Source organism: Mirounga angustirostris, unplaced genomic scaffold, assembly GCF_029215605.1.
Source record: "Mirounga angustirostris isolate CCGP_5_RB_7025 unplaced genomic scaffold, mMirAng1.0.hap1 SCAF_6, whole genome shotgun sequence".
In the NCBI taxonomy this organism is placed as follows: domain Eukaryota; kingdom Metazoa; phylum Chordata; class Mammalia; order Carnivora; family Phocidae; genus Mirounga; species Mirounga angustirostris.
This window is the reverse complement of record NW_026991714.1, coordinates 53939996-53958626: the sequence shown is the minus strand read 5'-3', so window position 1 is coordinate 53958626 and position 18631 is coordinate 53939996. Positions and strand designations below refer to the sequence as shown.

Genomic DNA, 18631 nt, shown 5'->3' with positions numbered 1-18631 from the left:
GGATCAGTGAGAATCATTTATTGCATTGTAATGTTACTTGTACATGCCCTGTGTTGTTGTTTATTGATGTACATTATCTTCTAAACTGCTCTGCGGCAAGAAGTATGTGTTGTTTTGTATATTTAAATATGATTTCTGTGTTGCTACTAGCATTAATTAAAGTAAGAGGGAAATATATGTAGGTCCTGATAGAAAATAGGAAAGAAGAAAGGCAAGCTCCTTTGTTCTAGTTTGTGAAATGACATGAAAAATGTCTAGAGCTTGTATTTTAATATGAAATATATTCCTTGGGAGGTGTTGTTGGAAGATAGGATTTTTATAAAAGTACATTCTTGATACTGTCACTTTTGAGACATACTTTTATAAAATCCTGTATAGCTAAAGAGATAATTTATTAATCTCAACATTTAATATAACTGACTTTTTTTTTTTTTAAACAGAATATGGAGTCAAAAAAGTTAAGTCCATCTGTAATTGAGACACTCCCTACAATTGATCTACATGAAGATTCTTCCAGTGGAGTTGTGGGCAGTGAAAACATTGAAAATATTTCCAGCTCATCTACCTCAGAGATCACTCCAATCTCAAAGCTTGAGTAAGTTATTACAAAGAAAAAAAGAGAATCTAATTAGGTAATGATAGAAAAATGTCTTAAGAAGATAAGGCAGCTTGAAACTCAGATTTGAAGTTTAGACTGTATAGCAGACTTAAGTTATGATGCCTCTATTTTGCATTTTTATTTTATTTTAATGTAAGGATCTTTTGATATAAGGAGTATTTATTCTGTTTCTAAACCCAGTGAGGTTGATTAGATCTCAGCCATGAAATCTCTGCATCACAAAAAATGAGGTTCTACTTGTTTAAGTAACTACTTATTTGAATAATCTTCCCTATAATTATCAAAGATTCAAATGTCAGATTATTCATTTCTATCAAATATTACTGAAGCATTCCATTCATAATTGTGTCTTTTTGTGAATAGCTACCTTTTTCAAACTTGATAATAAATATTCAGAATATGTAGCTGTAAGAGTTCCTTAATTTAGAAAATCTATTGTGTACTTTCCTAGTCCTTACAGCAACACTACAGAACAAAATTCCCTTCTCTCATACTACATTAAGCATTTCCTTTATCAAATGAGTTAATATATATATTAAAAACGAATAGAACAATATCTGGCACATAATGATAATATATATGTGTCAGTTAATATTATTGTTATCTTCACTACTTTTTAAATTTTTTTTCCCACAGCACTTTTTAAACACTTATTCTTCTCAAGAATGGAAGGGACTGGGGTAGAGGAGTTGTATTCAAAGATGTTAGAGTTGCCATTTAGGGGTTTATCCTAGGTAAGGAATAAAGAAACAAGACATTCTTAGAAGTAACGGTAGTATTTAAAAATTTAAAAATACTTATTCCAGAAAGAATTTAAGGCTAGATATTACAAATCTGAACAGTACATCTTATTTTCCCATTGTACTGAACATGACTGCTTAGTGAATTGGAAGTGAGTAGGACAGAATATTAGGGTAGTATTTTTAAAAATGAAATTCTAAAAGTGCCTTAAGAACTTAGTGAAATGTTTTAAGATAATAGATTATTTTTTGATAACTATAGGCAACAACTCTAATACTGGTAGATTATACTAACAGAAAGGAAACATTAGAGAAGATACAGTTAAGATAAATTTTAAGGGCACCTGGGTGGCTCAGTCAGTTAAGCATCCAACTCTTGATTTCAGCTCAGGTCATGATCTCAGGCTCATGAGATTGAGCCCCAAGTCAGGCTCCATGCTGAGCATGGAGCCTGCTTAAGATTCTCTCTCCCTCTCCCTCTGTCCCTCCTGTCCCCACTTGCATGTGCTAGTGCACTCTCCTTCTCTTTCTCTAATAAATAAATACATACATAAATAAATTTAAAATCTTATTTTTTATGAGATCAAATACTAAGCTATGATATTTTGTTTTAAAATTTGGTAATTACCTATTTAACAGCCAAAGCCATTAACAGATCAAGAGTCAGCAGTTAACTTTACATGATTTAAAATAAGTAAATTCTTGAAAACAGCCTGTAGAACAGTAAGGCATTCTTCTCTGGTTTAGATTATGTTTTGAAAATCACTAATACAATTTGTAACTTATGCCACATTATGTTCATTAAGTTGCCAGATTGTCTTTTTTGTTTCTGTTTTTAGTGAAATAGAAAACCCTGGTACTATTCCTATAGCAAAACCAAGTGAAACTGAGCAATCTGAAACTGATTGTGATGTTGGTGAGGCCCTTGAAGCAAATACTCCAGTTGACCAGCCTTCCTTTGTCAGTCCACCTGAAAGGTGGGTGTGAGCTGTTGTTTTCCTTTTGTAATAATAGCAGTGTCATGTTTGAATGGACTTTGGTGTGTGCCTAATTCCACTTTATGATCGCGAGAAAGCTGCGAGAAAGCTAATCCCTTTGTGCTCTTTTCTTGGTTTATTTTGTACATGATAATTTTAACAGTTTAGATTACATAAACTTGTTATTCAGTTAATTTTTTTTAATATGTCTTTTTGGTTTCAAATAGCCTTGTTGGCCAGCATATAGAAAATGTGTCATCTTCACATGGCAAAGGAAAAATAACAAAATCAGAATTTGAATCAAAAGTTTCAGCAAGTGATCAGGCTAGTGGTGATACAAAATCTGCATTGAACGCTTCAGATAATTTAAAAAATGAGGTAAGTTATATACTTGACTGTTTCCTACTTTATTATATGCATTTTTATTATTAGCTAATCTTGCAATTTGCTAACCATATTTGCCATAAAATTAGGGATTAAGTAGTTAATGAGGAATGTGGAACTGAGGTGAGCTGTACTTCCTGAGAGCAAATGGTTACTTCCTGGGTACTCTTACCAGTATATTATTTATACATACAGTTGTTCCAAGTATGAACAGCCCTTAGTTGTATATAATTAAGTGGTTTTCTGTTACCATCAACTGTTTGATAGCAGATACATAAAGTCCTTACTTAAGAAGTTTCTGGAGAGCTATATAGAAGAAGTTATGACTATTAAATTCAGGTATCTTCAGAATAATAAGTTTAACTCCATATACACTGTTAAATTTAGGCTTTTCAACCAGAATTATTTTAAAGAGACATTTTTACCTTTTGTTATTTGTGTGCAGAATACAGCTTATATTGAAGAGTATGAATTTTACAATTATACTAGCCCCATGTAGCAGTTTTACTTTCCTTTCTCCTTTTGAGTTCTGCTTTGACTTCATATAGAGGCCAATGCAGAATTTCCTGAAGAAATGTTGACAGAGGAGTCTAGGCCTCCTTCAGGTAAGAAATAACTGAGTAACAGAGATGAAGTCCACTCCATGAACTTAACAAAAGTAAAACATGCGGAATCAAAGAGAGGTTCAAAGTACTGAGTACCATGTCCACATTTGTTCCTTTTTAATTTGGATCTTCTGTTCTCCACCTTCTCTGTCATATATTTTCAGTGAATCTGTACTCACAACTAACTAAACTTCCTTCTGGAGACTTTACTATCACTACCAGCTGTTTTTATGATGCTTCTTACAATTATAGGAGCTCAACATTTCGTAGCCCACCATCTTGAAGGAACTAATTTTCCCAATGAAACCAAATCAAGCATATGTTATAGTTCAGTTGTCTACAGCCATAAATAAAATTAGACAAACATTACAAAAATATCTTCTTTGGAGGTATTTAAGATTCATCTGATACTACATAGACTTCTCTGATACTACATGGCAGCCAGTTTTGTCCCAGTTTTGCTTGTTCTCCTTCACCATTAGCAGACTGAAACTGCCCTTCATTACCTAGTATATAAAAATGGTTTCTGAGTTTGTGCTAATAGGCAAAATGGTATAATTTTTAACTATATTAATATCCTGGAAAAATTATCAGATAATAAGCACATTATGAAATATCCAGTAGTTTTATGTGTTGTCCAGTTCAGGATAATTCTTCCCAGTTAAGTTTGTGTGACTGGAGAGAGTTTTTTTTCTGATGCAAAAGATCTTTGTGTTATCCCTGTTATCTCAAGAATCTGGAAGACAGTCTTTGCCATACTGAGAGACAGTACTTTACCATGTGTTTTTATTGTATTGTTTAGTTCTCTTATTTGTTGCTAAGAGGTGATAGTGATTGCTTTGCCTGGATCTCAAAAAGTGTGTGTATGTTCCTCTAACTTTTTGTTGTATTTCTTTTAGTATTTGGGCTTTATTCTTAAGTACTCAGGTTAATTTTTATAAATATATGTTTTTTGCTTATTTTCTCATTGTGCTGAAACTAGGTTTTTATTTAATAGCCACATTATTTAGTCAGTTAGCTTGTTCTGCAAAAGATGGAGGTTGTATGGGAGCCAATTTGCTGTCTTCCTAGAGGGAGATTATGGGTATTTGTATTCGTGTATTTGTGTAATTCATGTAATTCTAATAAGCTAGTGTATTAGTGTAATTCTAATATACTAGTATCAGTCCTTAAAAGTGTGCTTTAGGGGCGCCCGGGTTGCCCAGTCGTTAAGCGTCTGCCTTTGGCTCAGGTCATGATCCCAGGGTCCTGGGATTGAGCCCCGCATCGGGCTCCCTGCTCCGCGGGAAGCCTGCTTCTCCCTCTTCCACTCCCCCTGCTTGTGTTCCCTCTCTCACTGTCTCTCTCTTTCTCTCTCTCTCTGTCAAATAAATAAATAAAATCTTAAAAAAAAAAGTGTGCTTTAATATAGCGAGTATTAGTTCTCAAAATGTGCCCTACACTATATATAGCACACGTACACTACATGAGACTTGTGCTATTTACCGGAGTAAGCTGTCTAAACAGATGTTGTGCACTTCTCAGGGAACTGTTACTAAATATGTTATGCACTGTTTTAGGAATACAGAAATAAATAATGGAATGAGCATCTTTACATATATTATTCAGCTTACGGAAAAAATTACAAATTAAATTGTGTGCCTTTTCCCAGTTATATTTCTTCTCTCCTCTTCAGATAGAACACCTGTGTCAAATTCAGCGTGTCTATGTGTGTGTGTAAGAGTGTGTTTTTAAACTTTTTCCAAAACTGCATTATTATAAACAGTACATACTATTATTTAGCATATTTTGAAGCAATATAAAGTGGTATCATTCTTGCCTTAAATATCATTTTACTCACCATTGTTTTTGAGATTTGTCTGTTCATTGTTTACAATGTTGTATTTCACTACCACAATTTATCTGGTCTTCAATTCAGGTTTTTTCTAATTTTTTGATGTTACAAACAATGCTGCAGTAAGCATTCTCATGCATATTTTCCTAGGCACATGTGCATGTTTTCACTCATATTTATACATGGGAGTGGAATTATTGGGTCATAGGGTATGCACATCTTTACTTAATATGGCTAAGTCTTTTTAAGTTTATTTAAGTTATCTCTGCATCCAATTTGGGGCTTGAACTCAGGACGCCAAGATGAGAGTTGCATGCTTTTCTGACTGAGCCAGCCATGCACCCTTAATATTGCTAAATTTTGAACCCCCTTCAGCAGTCTAATAGATGTCCCATGGTCCAACAGACATGCCACACTTCAAACTCCATCAGATTGGTATAATTTATTCAGCATCTCTGGTTTTCATTTGCATTCCCCTGATTATTACTGAGATTGAGCATTTTGTATTTTCTCTTTGCTGAACTTATTGTTTATCTCCTCCATTATTGATTGTAGGTAGTGTGTAGTTGGTAGTAATCCTTTATTGGTTGCAGATATTGCAACTACTTATTTCAGCTTGTGGCTTATTGTACAATGTAGTTTATGGTCTTTTGATACATTTAATTTTAAATTTTAATCCAGCCAAATGTATCAGACTTTTTTTTATAATTTATTCTTTCTTCACCTTGTTAAATCCTTTTATATATGAAGATTTTTCTATACTTTCTTTAAAAAGCTTTGTTTTTCTTTAGACTCTTTGTGTTTCTTTATGTTTTTAAATCCATCTTAAATTTTTATGTGAATGGTAATTCGTGTTAAGGATCTTTTAGAAACTATATGCTACATCTAAAATTAGTTCGCTTTTTTTAATGCCTATATTATTTTAACTTAAATTTTAAGATGGTTGCATTACAACTGTAGTATTTATTGATTTGTACAGTTTTATGTGTAAGTAATTGCTTAGGATATAATACAATTTTTTTTACAACCTATACTTATATTGTTAATGTGAAGGAATAGATCTTGTGCTTAGGTAGAAGATTTCAATTTTTCAAGAGAAACTCAACTTTTAAGTAAACCAAAACTTTTTACATTTCATTTTTTTTGAAATATTATCTATCAACTATAAAATTGGACTTTAATTTCACATAAACATTTGTACTTTTATAATTTATTAATCTGTTTTCTCTGTTCTTTCACATTTCTTTAAGAGTTCTGATTATACAAAACCAGGGGAAATTGACCATATATCTGTAACAAGTCCCAAAGATCCAGAAGATATACCAACATTTGATGAATGGAAGAAGAAAGTTATGGAAGTAGAAAAAGAAAAAAGTATGGAAACACTGTGATTCCATTTATTTATTTATTTATTTATTTATTTATTTATTTATTTATTATTACTTTTGGGGGGGAGGGGCCTGGTTTAAATACGCATTTCTCTTCATAGTGGGTAAAATAAAATAAAACCTTTGAAAGCTTTTTAAAGGTGAAAATTACTAAGATGTATAATTATCAACCTATGTAATTTACCTGTGTATAATTATATAGTTTTAATCTTAATTAAAATCCATTTTGTAAATTATTAAATGAGGAAAAAATAAGATAAAGTAGGCAGAGCAGTAGTTTTCATTTCAGTTTATAAGGAAAATTGCACAGAAACTTTCTGTTTGTTTTTTGGGGGGCTTGTCTGGGATATGAATGAAACTTTTGAGTCATAAAGCTTTAAACTGTAAATAGAGTTGGACTGAGGTATTACAGTTTCTTTTTGTAAAGTAAGTCTCAGAGTTAAAAATTCTTAATGCTAGAAGGACAGCATTCATCTTTAATAAAATATGTATATACAATATTTTGATTCTCATGGATAAGCTTTATTTTGAGAATTATATTACTTAGACATAAATCAAGTAATGTGGATTTTTGTAGTTAATTTGGTTTGGGGGAGTATTTTAAAGCCAATGAGGTAAAGCATTTTGAATTTAACAGGTTTTTTAAAACATTCTCTTAAGCGTTAGAACCTGTTCTTCAGTACATATCAGCTATTGCTTTTGAGATCATTGTTTGTTGGGAGTATTTTTAATCATAATCATCATATATATATGTTTATAATAAGGTTTGTCTGCAGGTCAGTCAATGCATCCATCTTCTAATGGAGGTCTACATGCAACAAAAAAAGTGCAGAAAAATCGAAATAATTATGCCTCAGTAGAATGTGGTGCCAAAATTTTGGCAGCTAATCCAGAAGCCAAGGTACTTAACTATAAAATTCTTCTATACTTGTAGGACACTAGTAACTTTATTAAATCAAGGTAGCAGTTTGCTGAGAACTGTATTTTAACATGAGCTACTTTTCTGATTCACTGATAAATGTAAGATTATGCTTTTAAAGACATTTTCTTGTATGAATTCTTAGTTATATTGGTTGATACATCGCACCTTTTTTATTTCTTTCAAAGACTTTGTTTTTTTAAGAACAGTTAAGGTTCACAGCAAAATTGAGAGAAAGGTAGAAATTTCTTTCATAACCCTTACTCTCACACATGTTTAGCCTCCTCCATTATCAACATACTTCCCACCAGAGTGATACATTTGTTACAGTTGATAACTTACACTGACACATTATTATCACCTGAAGTCTATAGTTTATGTTAGGGTTCACTCTTATCATATGGTCTATAGGTTTAAACAAATGTGTAATGACACGTTATCAATCATAGTATCATAGAGTATTTTTACTGCCCTAAAAATCCTCTGTGCTCCACCTTTTCATCCCTCCCTCCCCTCAACCCCCGATCTTTTTACTATCTTCATAGATTTGTCTTTTCCAGAGTGTCATGTAGTTGGACTCATACTGTATGTAGCCTTTTGAGATTGGCTTCTTTCATGCAGTAATATGCATTTAAGTTTCATCTGTGGCTTAATAGCTCATTTCTTTTTAGCGCTAAATGATATTCTGTTGTCTGGATGTGCTGCAGTTTATCTCTTCATTCAATGAAGGGCATTCATCCTGTCTTTTAACTTTTAAAACCTGTTTGAAATTTTAAAAAGAAAATAGCTAATAGAAAATCATTTTTCCTTTATAGTAACAGACATTTAATTTAAAATGTTTTGTTGTAAGGCTAACTTAACACTATAGACATAACCAGTAAATTTTAGCCATTTTTATGCCTTCTTCTCAGATGAGTGTTTCAGAATCTTAGTATTTTAAGATCTAAAAATAGAAATCCTAGAAATCTTTACAGTTGAAATATTTTTCCTTAAGTAATTTATTCCCTTCCCCTTTTTAAAATAGAGCACATCTGCTATTCTTATAGAAAATATGGATCTTTATATGTTGAATCCTTGCAGCACTAAAATCTGGTAAGTAAAGTGCATTCTATGTGTGTACATATTATGTTAAGCTTTTATGTTAGGATTAGATTGATTTGTTCCTGTAGTCACTTAAAAAGCATTTATGATTGATAGGTGCTGGTACTGTACTTACCTTAGGTCCTGGGATACAGAATTGAAGACGAAATACCTTTCCTTTTGAGAAGGTCACAGCCACAGGCAAAAAATAGATCTAGCCAAATAATTATGAAATAGTATTAAAAGTATTGCTGAAAGATTATGATAGGAACAGTGATGATATTTAATTGTGAGAGAATAATTCCTGAGCTGAATCTTGAAGGATTCATAGGAAGTCACAAATGAGGGAGAGGTATTCAGGAACTGTAAGAATAAGGGAACAGTGCTAAAAGGAACATATTTCTTATGGCAGCTGTAAGTAGAAGCAGCCTGAAGAGGTTATTTTAGTCATGATAAGAATAAAGGTATAACTAGAGTGGTCGTGGAAGAGGAGACAGGAGATATAGTTTACCAATAACCAGGCCATCCAATGCTGTGTATACTTACAATTTTTTGAAGTTTGTTAAAGGCCATGGAGGGAAGTGTTTGTTTTAAGTAAGGAAGTGACATGATTTCACTGGTGTTTTAAGAAGGCTTGTCCTCAAAGGATGGCCTACAGCAGAATGCAATTGGGAGCAGGGAAACCAGTTAGGAACCTGCTTTAATTAAGGCATTGGCAGTGTAGATATAGAAGAGAGGGCGTTATGAAAGATATTTATAGCAGATAAAATTGGCAGCTCTTGGTTAGTAATTGGATGTGGAGAGAGTCATCTAGGAAATCTCCCAGGATTTTGACTCCTACTTGGATCTATAATTCTGCCATTAACTAAAAGAATATAGGCAAAGGAACAGATTTATGGAGGAAAATAATGTGTGATATACCAACAGTTTTATTAGATTATTTGATTTAATTGCTCAAAAGCAGCTGTTCAAAAAAGAATTGAGGTAAATTATTGCCATCATATTGATTTACTAAAAATATATATATTGATTTTTTTTTTTAATTTGAGGAGAAACTCTTTAAACCTTAAAGATAATGCTTATTTTCTATTCTTGGCCTTCACTCCTTTTGGTACATTTACACCACAAATTATTTAAGGGTATTAAGGATAATTTAAAAGTGTATTTTTCCTTATCTCATAGATTGGATTTGAGGAAATGATTATCTGAGATTATAATTACAGTGTTATTTTGAGGTTTTTGTTTTTATTTGTAGGAACCTCTGTAGTCAGTAACAGCTCAAGTTTTAGTCTCTAAAATTTTGTATTTCAAGCAGAGACATGCTGGGATGAAGTTATATGAAGTAGTCATAGCTACCCATTTGTATTTTAACATTTCTGCCAAACAGCATGCATTTCTGTATATATGTTTACTGCATATTTAGTTTTCGCTCACTTACATATGTGTCTTTTCACTGTAATTGAACTTCAGAGCACCTTTAACTGATTTCACTTGATTTAAGTAGGTTAATCCTCCTAAGGTATATTAAGACCACACAGTCTTACTGTAGTTTTATAAGTCTTAATATCTGGTAGAGTAAGTTTATACCTCATCTTCCTCAAAACTTTCGTCACTATTCTTGTTTTTATTTAAATTCAAGTTAGTTAACATATAGTATAGTATTGGTTTCAGGAGTAGACTTTAGTGATTCATCACTTACATATAACACCCAGTGCTCATTACAAGTGCCCTCCTTAATGCCCATCACCTATTTAGCCCATCCCCACCCAAAACACCTCCCCTTGAGCAACCCTGTTTGTTCTCTATAGTTAAGAGTGGCTTACAATTTGCCTCCCTCTATGTTTTTATCTTATTTTTCCTTCCCTTCCCCTGTGTTCATCTGGTTTATTTCTTAAATTCCACATGAGTGAAATCATATGGTATTTGTCTTTCTCAAACTGACTTATTTCGCTTAGCATAATGCACTCTAGTTCTATTCATGTTGTTGCAGATGGCAAGATTTCATTCTTTTTGATGGTTCAGTAATAGTCGAGTGTGTGTGTGTGTGTGTGTGTGTGTGTGTGTACACACCACATCTTCTCTACTCATTCATCAGTTGCATGGATACTTGGGCTCTTTCCATAGTTTGGCTATTGTTGATAATGCTACTGTAAACATCAAGGTGCGTATACCCTTTTGAATCTGTATTTTTGTAGCCTTTGGGTAAATACCTAGTAGTGCCTTGCTGGGTCATAAGGTAGTTCTATTTTTAACTTTTTTGAGGAACCTCCATATTGTTTTCCAGAGTGGCTATACCAGTTTGCATTCCCACCAGCAGTGCATGAGGGTTCCCCTTTCTCTGCATCTTCACCAACATCTGTTGTTTCCTGTGTTGTTAATTTTAGCTATTCTGGCAGGTGTGGGGTGGTATCTCATTGTGGTTTTGATTTGCATTTCTCTGATGATGAGTGATGTTGAGCATCTTTTCATGTGTCTGTTAGCCATCTGTATGTCGTCTTTGGAAAAGAGTCTATTCATGTCTTCTGTCCCTTTCTTAACTGGATAATTTGGTTTTTGGGTGTTGAGTTTGATAAGTTCTTTATAGGTTTTGGATACTAAACCTTTATCTGATACTTCATTTGCAGGTATCTTCTCCCATTCCATAGGCTGCCTTTTAGTTTTGTTGATTGTTTCCTTTGCTATGCAGAAGCTTTTTATCTTGATGAAGTCCCAATAGTTCAGTTTTGCTGTTGTTTCTCTTGCCTCTGGCAACATGTCTAGTAAAAAGTTGCTACAGCCAAGGTCAAAGAGGTTATTGCCTGTGTTCTCTAGGATTTTGATGGTTTCATGTTTCACATTTAGGTCTTTCATCCATTTTGAATTTATTTTTGTGTGTGGTGTAAGAAAGTGGTCCAGTTTTAATCTTCTGCATATTGCTGTCCAGTTTTCCCAGCACCATTTGTTGAAGAGACTGTTTTTTTTTTCAATGGATATGCTTTCCTACTTTGTCAAAGGTTAGTTGACCAGATAGTTGTGGGTCCATTTCTGGGTTCTCTGTTCTGTTCCATTGATCTATGTGTCCTGTTTTTGTGCCAGTACCACACTGCCTTGATGATTACAGCTTTGTAACGCAGCTTGAAGTCCAGAATTGTGATGCCTCCTGCTTTGCTTTTCTTTTTCAATATTACTTTGGCTATTTGGGGTCTTTTCTGGTTCTATCCAAATTTTAGAATTGTTTGTTCTAGCTCTGAAAAATGCTGGTATTATTTTGATGGGGTTTGCATTGAATGTATAGATTGCTTTGGGTAGTATAGATACTTTAGCAGTATTTACTCTTCCAATCCATGAGCATCTAATATTTTTCCATTTCTTTGTGTCTTCTTCAATTTTTTTCATAAGTGTGCTATAGCTTTTAGAGTACAGATCTTTTACCTCTTTGGTTAAGTTTATTCCTAGGTATCTTATGGTCTTTGGTGCAGTTGTAAATGAAATCAGCTCCTTGATTTCTCCTTCTGCTGCTTCATTATTGTTGGTGTATAGAAATGAAACAGATTTCTGTACATTGATTTTATATCTTGCAACTTTGCTGAATTCATGTATCAGTTCTAGCAATTTTTGGGGTGGAATCTTTGAGATTTTTAAGAAGATCTTTGAGAAGATCATATGGTTCTTATCCTTTCTTTTATTAATGTGGCATATGATATTGATTGATTTGTGGTTATTGAACCACCCTTGCAGCCCAGGAATAAATCCCACTTGATCATGGTGAATAATTCTTTTAATGTAGGATTTGATTTGCTAGTATCTTGTTGAGAATTTTTACATCCATGTTCATCAGGGATATTGTTCTGTAATTCTCCTTTTTAGTGGGGTCTCTGTCTGGTTTTGGAATCAAGGTAATGTTGGCTTCGTAGAATAAGTTTGGAAGGTTTCCTTCCATTGCTATTTTTTTGGAACAGTTTTAGAAGAATTGATATTAACTCTTCTTTAAATGGTTGGTAGAATTAACCCCTGGGAATCCATCTGGCCCTGGACTCTTGTTTGTTGATTTTTGATTATTGATTCAGTTTCTTTGCTGGTTATGTGTCTCTTCAAGTTTTCTATTTCTTCTGGTTCAGTTTTGGGGGTTTGTATGTTTCTAGGAATTTATGCATTTCTTCCAGATTGCCCAATTTGTTGTTATGTAATTGGTCATAATCTCTTTTAATTATATTTCTGCAGTGGTTTGTGATCTCTCCTCTTTCATTCCTGATTTTATTTATTTGGGTCCCTTCTCTTTTCTTTTTGATAAGTCTGGGCAAGGCTTTATGAACTTTGTTAATTCTTTCAAAGAACCAGCTCCTAGTTTCGTTGATCTGTTCTACTATTTTTTAAAATTTCTGTATCATTTATTTCTGCTCTAATCTTTATTATTTTCCTTCTCCTGCTGGTTTTAGGCTTTCTTTGCTGTTCTTTTTCCAGCTCCTTTTGGTGTAAGGTTAGGTTGTATATTTGAGAGTTTTCTTGCTTCTTGTGGAAGTCCTGTATTGCTATATACTTCCCTCTCATGACCGACCGACTTTGCTGCATCCCAAAGGTTTTGGACTGTTGTGTTTTCATTTCAATTTGCTTCCATGTATTTTTAAAATTTTTTCTTTAATTTCCTGGCTAACCCATTCATTCTTTAGTAGGATGTTATTTAACCTCCATGTATTGGTGGTCTTTTCCAAATTTCTTCTTGTGGTTGACTTCAAGTTTCATAATGTCGTGGTCTGAAAATACACATGGTATGACCTCAATCTTTATGTACTGGTTAAGACCTGATTTGTGACCCAGTAAGTGATGTATTCGGAGAATGTTCCATGTGCGCTTGAGAAGAATGTGTATTATGCTACCTTAGCATTAAATGTTCTGAATGTATCTATTAAGTCCAGCTGATCCACTGTGTCAATCAAAGCCATTGTTTCCTTGTTGATCTTTTGCTTAGATGATCTGTCCATTGCTGTAAGTGGGGGTGTTCAAGTCCCCTACTATAGTGTATTGTATTATTATCAATGAGTTTAAGTTTGTTATTAATTGATTTATATACTTGGCTGCTCTCACGATGGGGGCATAAATATTTACAGATGTTAGATCTTCTAGTTGGATAGACTTCTTTATTATGATATAATGCCCTTCTCCATCTCTTATTACAGTGTTTGGTTTAAAATCTAGTTTGTCTGATGTAAGTATGGATACTCCAGTTTTCTTTTGATGTCCATTAGCATGATAGATGGTTCTCCACCCCTTCACTCTTAATCTGGAGGTTTCTTTGGGTATAAAATGAGTCCCTTGTAAGCAGCATATTGATGGGTCTTTTTTTTTTTTTTTTAATCCATTCAGATAGCCTGTGTCTTTTGATTGGAGCATTGAGTCCATTTACATTCAGAGTAATTATTGATATGAATTTAGTGCCATTGTATTACCTGTAAAGTCGCTGTTCCTGTGGATTATCTCTGCTCCTTTATAGTCTCTGTTGCTTTTTGGTCTCTCCTGCTCAAAGGGTCCCCTTTAATATTTCCTGCAGAGCTAGTCTAGTGTTCATGAACTCCTTTAGTTTTTGCTTGTCTTGGAAACTCTTCATCTCTGCTTCTATTCTGAATGACAACCTTACTGGATAGAGTATTCTTGGCTACATATTTTTCCTATTTAGCACGTTGAATATATGCTACTTTCTTCTGGCCTGCCAAGTTTCTGTGGACAGGTCTGCTGCTAACCTTATGTGTCTACCATTGTAGGTTAAGGACCTTTTGTCCCTAGGTGCTGTCAGAATTCTCTCTTTCTCTTTGTATTTTGCAAGTTTCACTGTGATATGTCTGGTGTTGACCTGTTTCTGTTGGTTTTGAGGGGAGTTCTCTTTTCCTCTTGGACTTGAATACGTTTCCTTCCCCAGATTAGGAAAGTTCTGAGCTGTAATTTCTTCAAATAAACCTTCTGCTCCTCTTTCCTGCTCTTCTTCTTCTGGGACTCCTATGTTACGGATATTATTGTGCTTCATGGAATTGCTGAGTTCCCTAAGTCTGTATTCATGATCTGCTAGTTTTCTTTCCTTCTTTTCGTCTTCATTATTTTCCATAATTTTATCTTCTGTTATCACCTGTTTGTTCTTCTGTTTCTTCCATCCTCATTGTGATTACATTCAGTCAGTTTTGCAGCATCTCATTTGTAGCATTTTTTTCGGCCTGACTAGTTTTTTAGGTCTTTTATCTTTGCAACAAAGGTTTCTCTGGTGTCTTCTATGCTTTTTCAAGCCCACCTAGTATTTTTTTTTAATTAATTTATTTGAGAGCGAGAAAGAGAAGGCACAGGGGAGTGGGGCGAGGACAGAGGGAGAGAGCAGACTCCCCACTTAGCACGGAGCCCAATGTAGGGTTCAATCCCAGGACCCTGAGATCATGACCTGAGCTGAAATCAAGACTTGCTGCTTAACTGACTGAGCCACCCAGGCGTCCCAACAAAATACAATTTTTTAAAATATATTTACAATTGCAACAAATAAATAGCTGCTCAGAAATGAATTTAACAAGATATATATTACTTTCATGAAAATTTTTAAAAATAATCTTATTGAAAGACATTAAAAGACAAAAGGATATGTCCTATTTATACATAAGAAAACTCAATATCTGAGTCATCTGAATATTCAGTAAAATTCCAAACAAAATTCGACATGACATTTGGGGAATTCAACAGGCTAAGTCTGGGATTAATAAGGAAAAAGCAGAAGCAGAAGAATAGCCAAGATGGTCCTGAAGAATATGATGCAAAAACTTGCCCTTCCTGATACTGTGATCCATAAAGCTAATGAAAGTGTGGTGTTACTGCAGGTGGTGATAAACTGAAAAGTGGAACAGAACAGGGAGTACAGAAACAAACCCATGCTTATAAGGAAACTTTATGATAAAGGTATATTGTAAATCAGAGGTAAAGTGTGGAACTACTGAATAAAAATGTCCACTCTCTCCGACATTAAAAAAAAAAAAAGATAGCTTAAATTTTTAAATTCTAGAGAAAATTTGCCTTTCACCTTTAGGTTTTTGATCCCAGTGGAATTTTTTCTATATGGTGTGTAGGAGGGATTCATTCTTCCCTCCCCATTTTTCTGTTAGATAATTTTTTTTAAAATCAGGCTTATCTTACCAAACAAATCAAAGCACACACCTAGTTAAAGGTCCAAGCACTCCCCACTGCAAGCAAGAAGGAACTCTGCAGAGGACTGACCTGTGGGAAAGAGCAGCCAAACACAGCAGCAGAGTGCACACAGCATACACCACAAACACTTCCTGAAGTGCCAGGCCCCAGACAGTGTATGACCCCTTCTTAATAGAGCATTACTCTCAGGAACAGGAAACATTACAAGCTTTCATAATATGCAAAAGACAGAAACCTAGACAAAAGGAAATCACAGCCAGGGATTTGCTCAAAACAGTTAACAAGGAGTGTATCTGAACAAGAATTTAGAACAACAGTCATAAGAATACTAGCTGGGTTTGGGGTGCCTGGGTGGCTCAGTCAGTTAGTGGCCAGCTCTTGATTTTGGGCTCTGCGCTCAGCTGAGGAGTCTGCTTGTGGATTCTCTCTCCTCTCCCACTGCCCCTCCCCCTGCTCACACTCATGTGCACGTGCTCTCTCTCTCTCAAATAAATCTTTAAAAAAATTACATTTTAGGGTGGGGGGATGGGTTAGCCTGGTGATGAGTATTAAGGAGGGCACATTGCATGGAGCATTGGGTGTTATACGCAAACAGTGAATCATGGAACACTACATCAAAACTAATGATGTAATGTATGGTGACTAACATAATAAAATAAAATTTTTAAAAAAATTACATTGTATTTACAATTACATTGTTGTATATAGATGTCTAGTTTTTTTTAAACGAATCTTATATCCAGCTATCTTTTTATATTCTTTTTCTAATAATACGTAGATTTTCTTTGGGATTGCTATGTAGAAAATTATAGCTTCCCTACAAATTTTTCTTTTTAAAAAAAATTTTAATCCTTTTCATTGTATTTTGCTTTCTTTTTGTCATTACATGCTGGCAAGGTCCCTGAGAAAATCGTGAATAGAAACAGTGATAGTAGTCAGTGTCATCTTATTCCTTATTTTGGAGGTATTGCTTCTAATCTTGTACCATTAGGTATCTTCTAAGTTTGGAACTTAGTTAGAAAACCATCTGGGCCTATGGGAAGATACTAATTTTCTTTTAAGGGTATAATTTAAAAACTAATACGTTCACATGGTTCAAACCCAAAAAGGTATTTCAAAAGGGTAGGGGAGTTACAGTGAGAGATATTCTTCTAATCTCTGTCATCCATCTTATTCAGTGTTAAATTTTTAGTTATCTTTTTAGTTTCTTTATGCAAATGTAAATGTAAATTTTTATTGATCTCCCTCTTTTCACAGAACTTAGTATATTATACACACTATTTTTCACCTAGAGTTGAATTTTAACTTAACAGTATCTGGTCATCTTTCATCCTTTCTTTCTTTTTTAAGATTTTATTTACTTATTTGACACACAGAGAGGGAGAGAGTAAAAGCAAGCAGGGGGAGCATCAGGCAGGGCAGAAACAGGCTCCCCGCTGTGCAAGGAGCCTGATGTAGGGCTCAATCCCGGGACCTTGGGATCATGATCTGGTCATCTTTCTATTTTGTTCATAGAAAACTTTTTCATTCTTTTTGATAGCTGTATAAAATTTCATTATATGGTTTTACCAGTATTCAACTAGACTTCTGATGGTGGATATTTGGTGTTTTAATCTTTTGCTATGGCAGACAGTATTACTTATAAATAAGCTTGAGCATGTACTGTTTTGTACTGGTGTGAGTAGATGGGAATGTTTTTAAACTACTTTTAAAAGAAATAGGGTTTTTTGATAGCTGCATAATATTCCATTGTATATATATACCACATCTTCTTTATCCATTCATCTGTTGATGGACATCTTGGCTCTTTCCATAGTTTGGTATTGTGAACATTGCTGCTATAAACATTGGGGTGCACGTACCCCTTCGGATCACTACATTTGTATCTTTGGGGTAAATACCCAGTAGTGCAATTGCTGGGTCGTACAGTAGAGGTTATGTGGTATGGTGAGCACTGTGAATTGTGTAAGACTGATGAATCACAGACCTGTACCTCTGAAACAAATAATACATTATATGTTAAAAAAAAAAAGTAGGAAGGGAAAAATGAAGGGGAGGAAATCGGAGGGAGAGACGAACATGAGACTATGGACTCTGAGAAACAAACTGAGGGTTCTAGAGGGGAGAGGTGTGGGGGGATGGGTTAGCCTGGTGATGGGTATTAAAAAGGGCACGTATTGTATGGAGCACTGGGTGTTACACGCTAACAATGAATCATGGAACACGACATCAAAAACTAATGATGTAATGTGTGGTGATTAACATAATAAAATTTAAAAAAAGGAGTAGTTATAAGACTAGGTTTACTGTTCTTGAGTTAGTTTTAGTAAATAATATTTTTCTAGGAATTTGTCTTTAATCCATTTTCAGAGTTTTTGTAATAAAGTTGTTGGTAGTATTCTTTTATTGTTTTAATGATTTTTTAAAAAATTCCTAATATTTTAATTTATGTCTTCTCTCCATAGACCAGTTTGACTTTATTGATTCCCTCTATCACGTCTTTTTTTTGTTTTGTGGATTTCTGCTTGAAACTTTATTATCTTATATTTTCTTTAACTTCAGCCTATTGAACTTAATTTTTTTTCAGATATACACATTAAGGTTATAAATTCCCTTCCTAATTGTATCAACTAAATTTTGATACATGGTGTTTCATCACGCTACTCTTGTGTTTAGATCTCTGTCTGATCTTTTAAAATTCCTGACTTATAAATAATTAAAAAGAAGCATATTGAAATTGGATTTGTCAACTTTTATATGTAGTTCTATTAATTTGCATAGAATATTCTTTGCTTCTAGGAAAACATAAAAAATGAGGCAAAAAAAATGAAAGAGCATTTTATTTTATTTTATTTTATTTTAAGATTTTATTTATTTGGGAGAGAATGAGAGACAGAGAGCACGAGAGGGAAGAGGATCAGAGGGAGAAGCAGACC

General features: G+C 33.9%; 1 protein-coding gene across 5 annotated transcripts in view; it reads left to right on the top strand.

Moving 5' to 3' along the window:
- SUCO (SUN domain containing ossification factor) overlaps positions 1-18631 on the top strand; it is an 85284-nt gene that overhangs the window by 27112 nt on the left and 39541 nt on the right. For 3 of the 5 annotated variants that reach the window (XM_045877440.3, XM_064594311.1, XM_064594313.1), the window contains exons 4-9: positions 441-595; positions 2199-2336; positions 2564-2714; positions 6410-6533; positions 7312-7448; positions 8491-8558. In XM_045877440.3, the coding sequence (XP_045733396.1) occupies positions 441-595; positions 2199-2336; positions 2564-2714; positions 6410-6533; positions 7312-7448; positions 8491-8558 (773 nt within the window). The remainder of the gene's footprint in view (positions 1-440; positions 596-2198; positions 2337-2563; positions 2715-6409; positions 6534-7311; positions 7449-8490; positions 8559-18631) is intronic. The other 2 variants (XM_064594312.1, XM_045877439.3) reach the window with 1 other exon arrangement.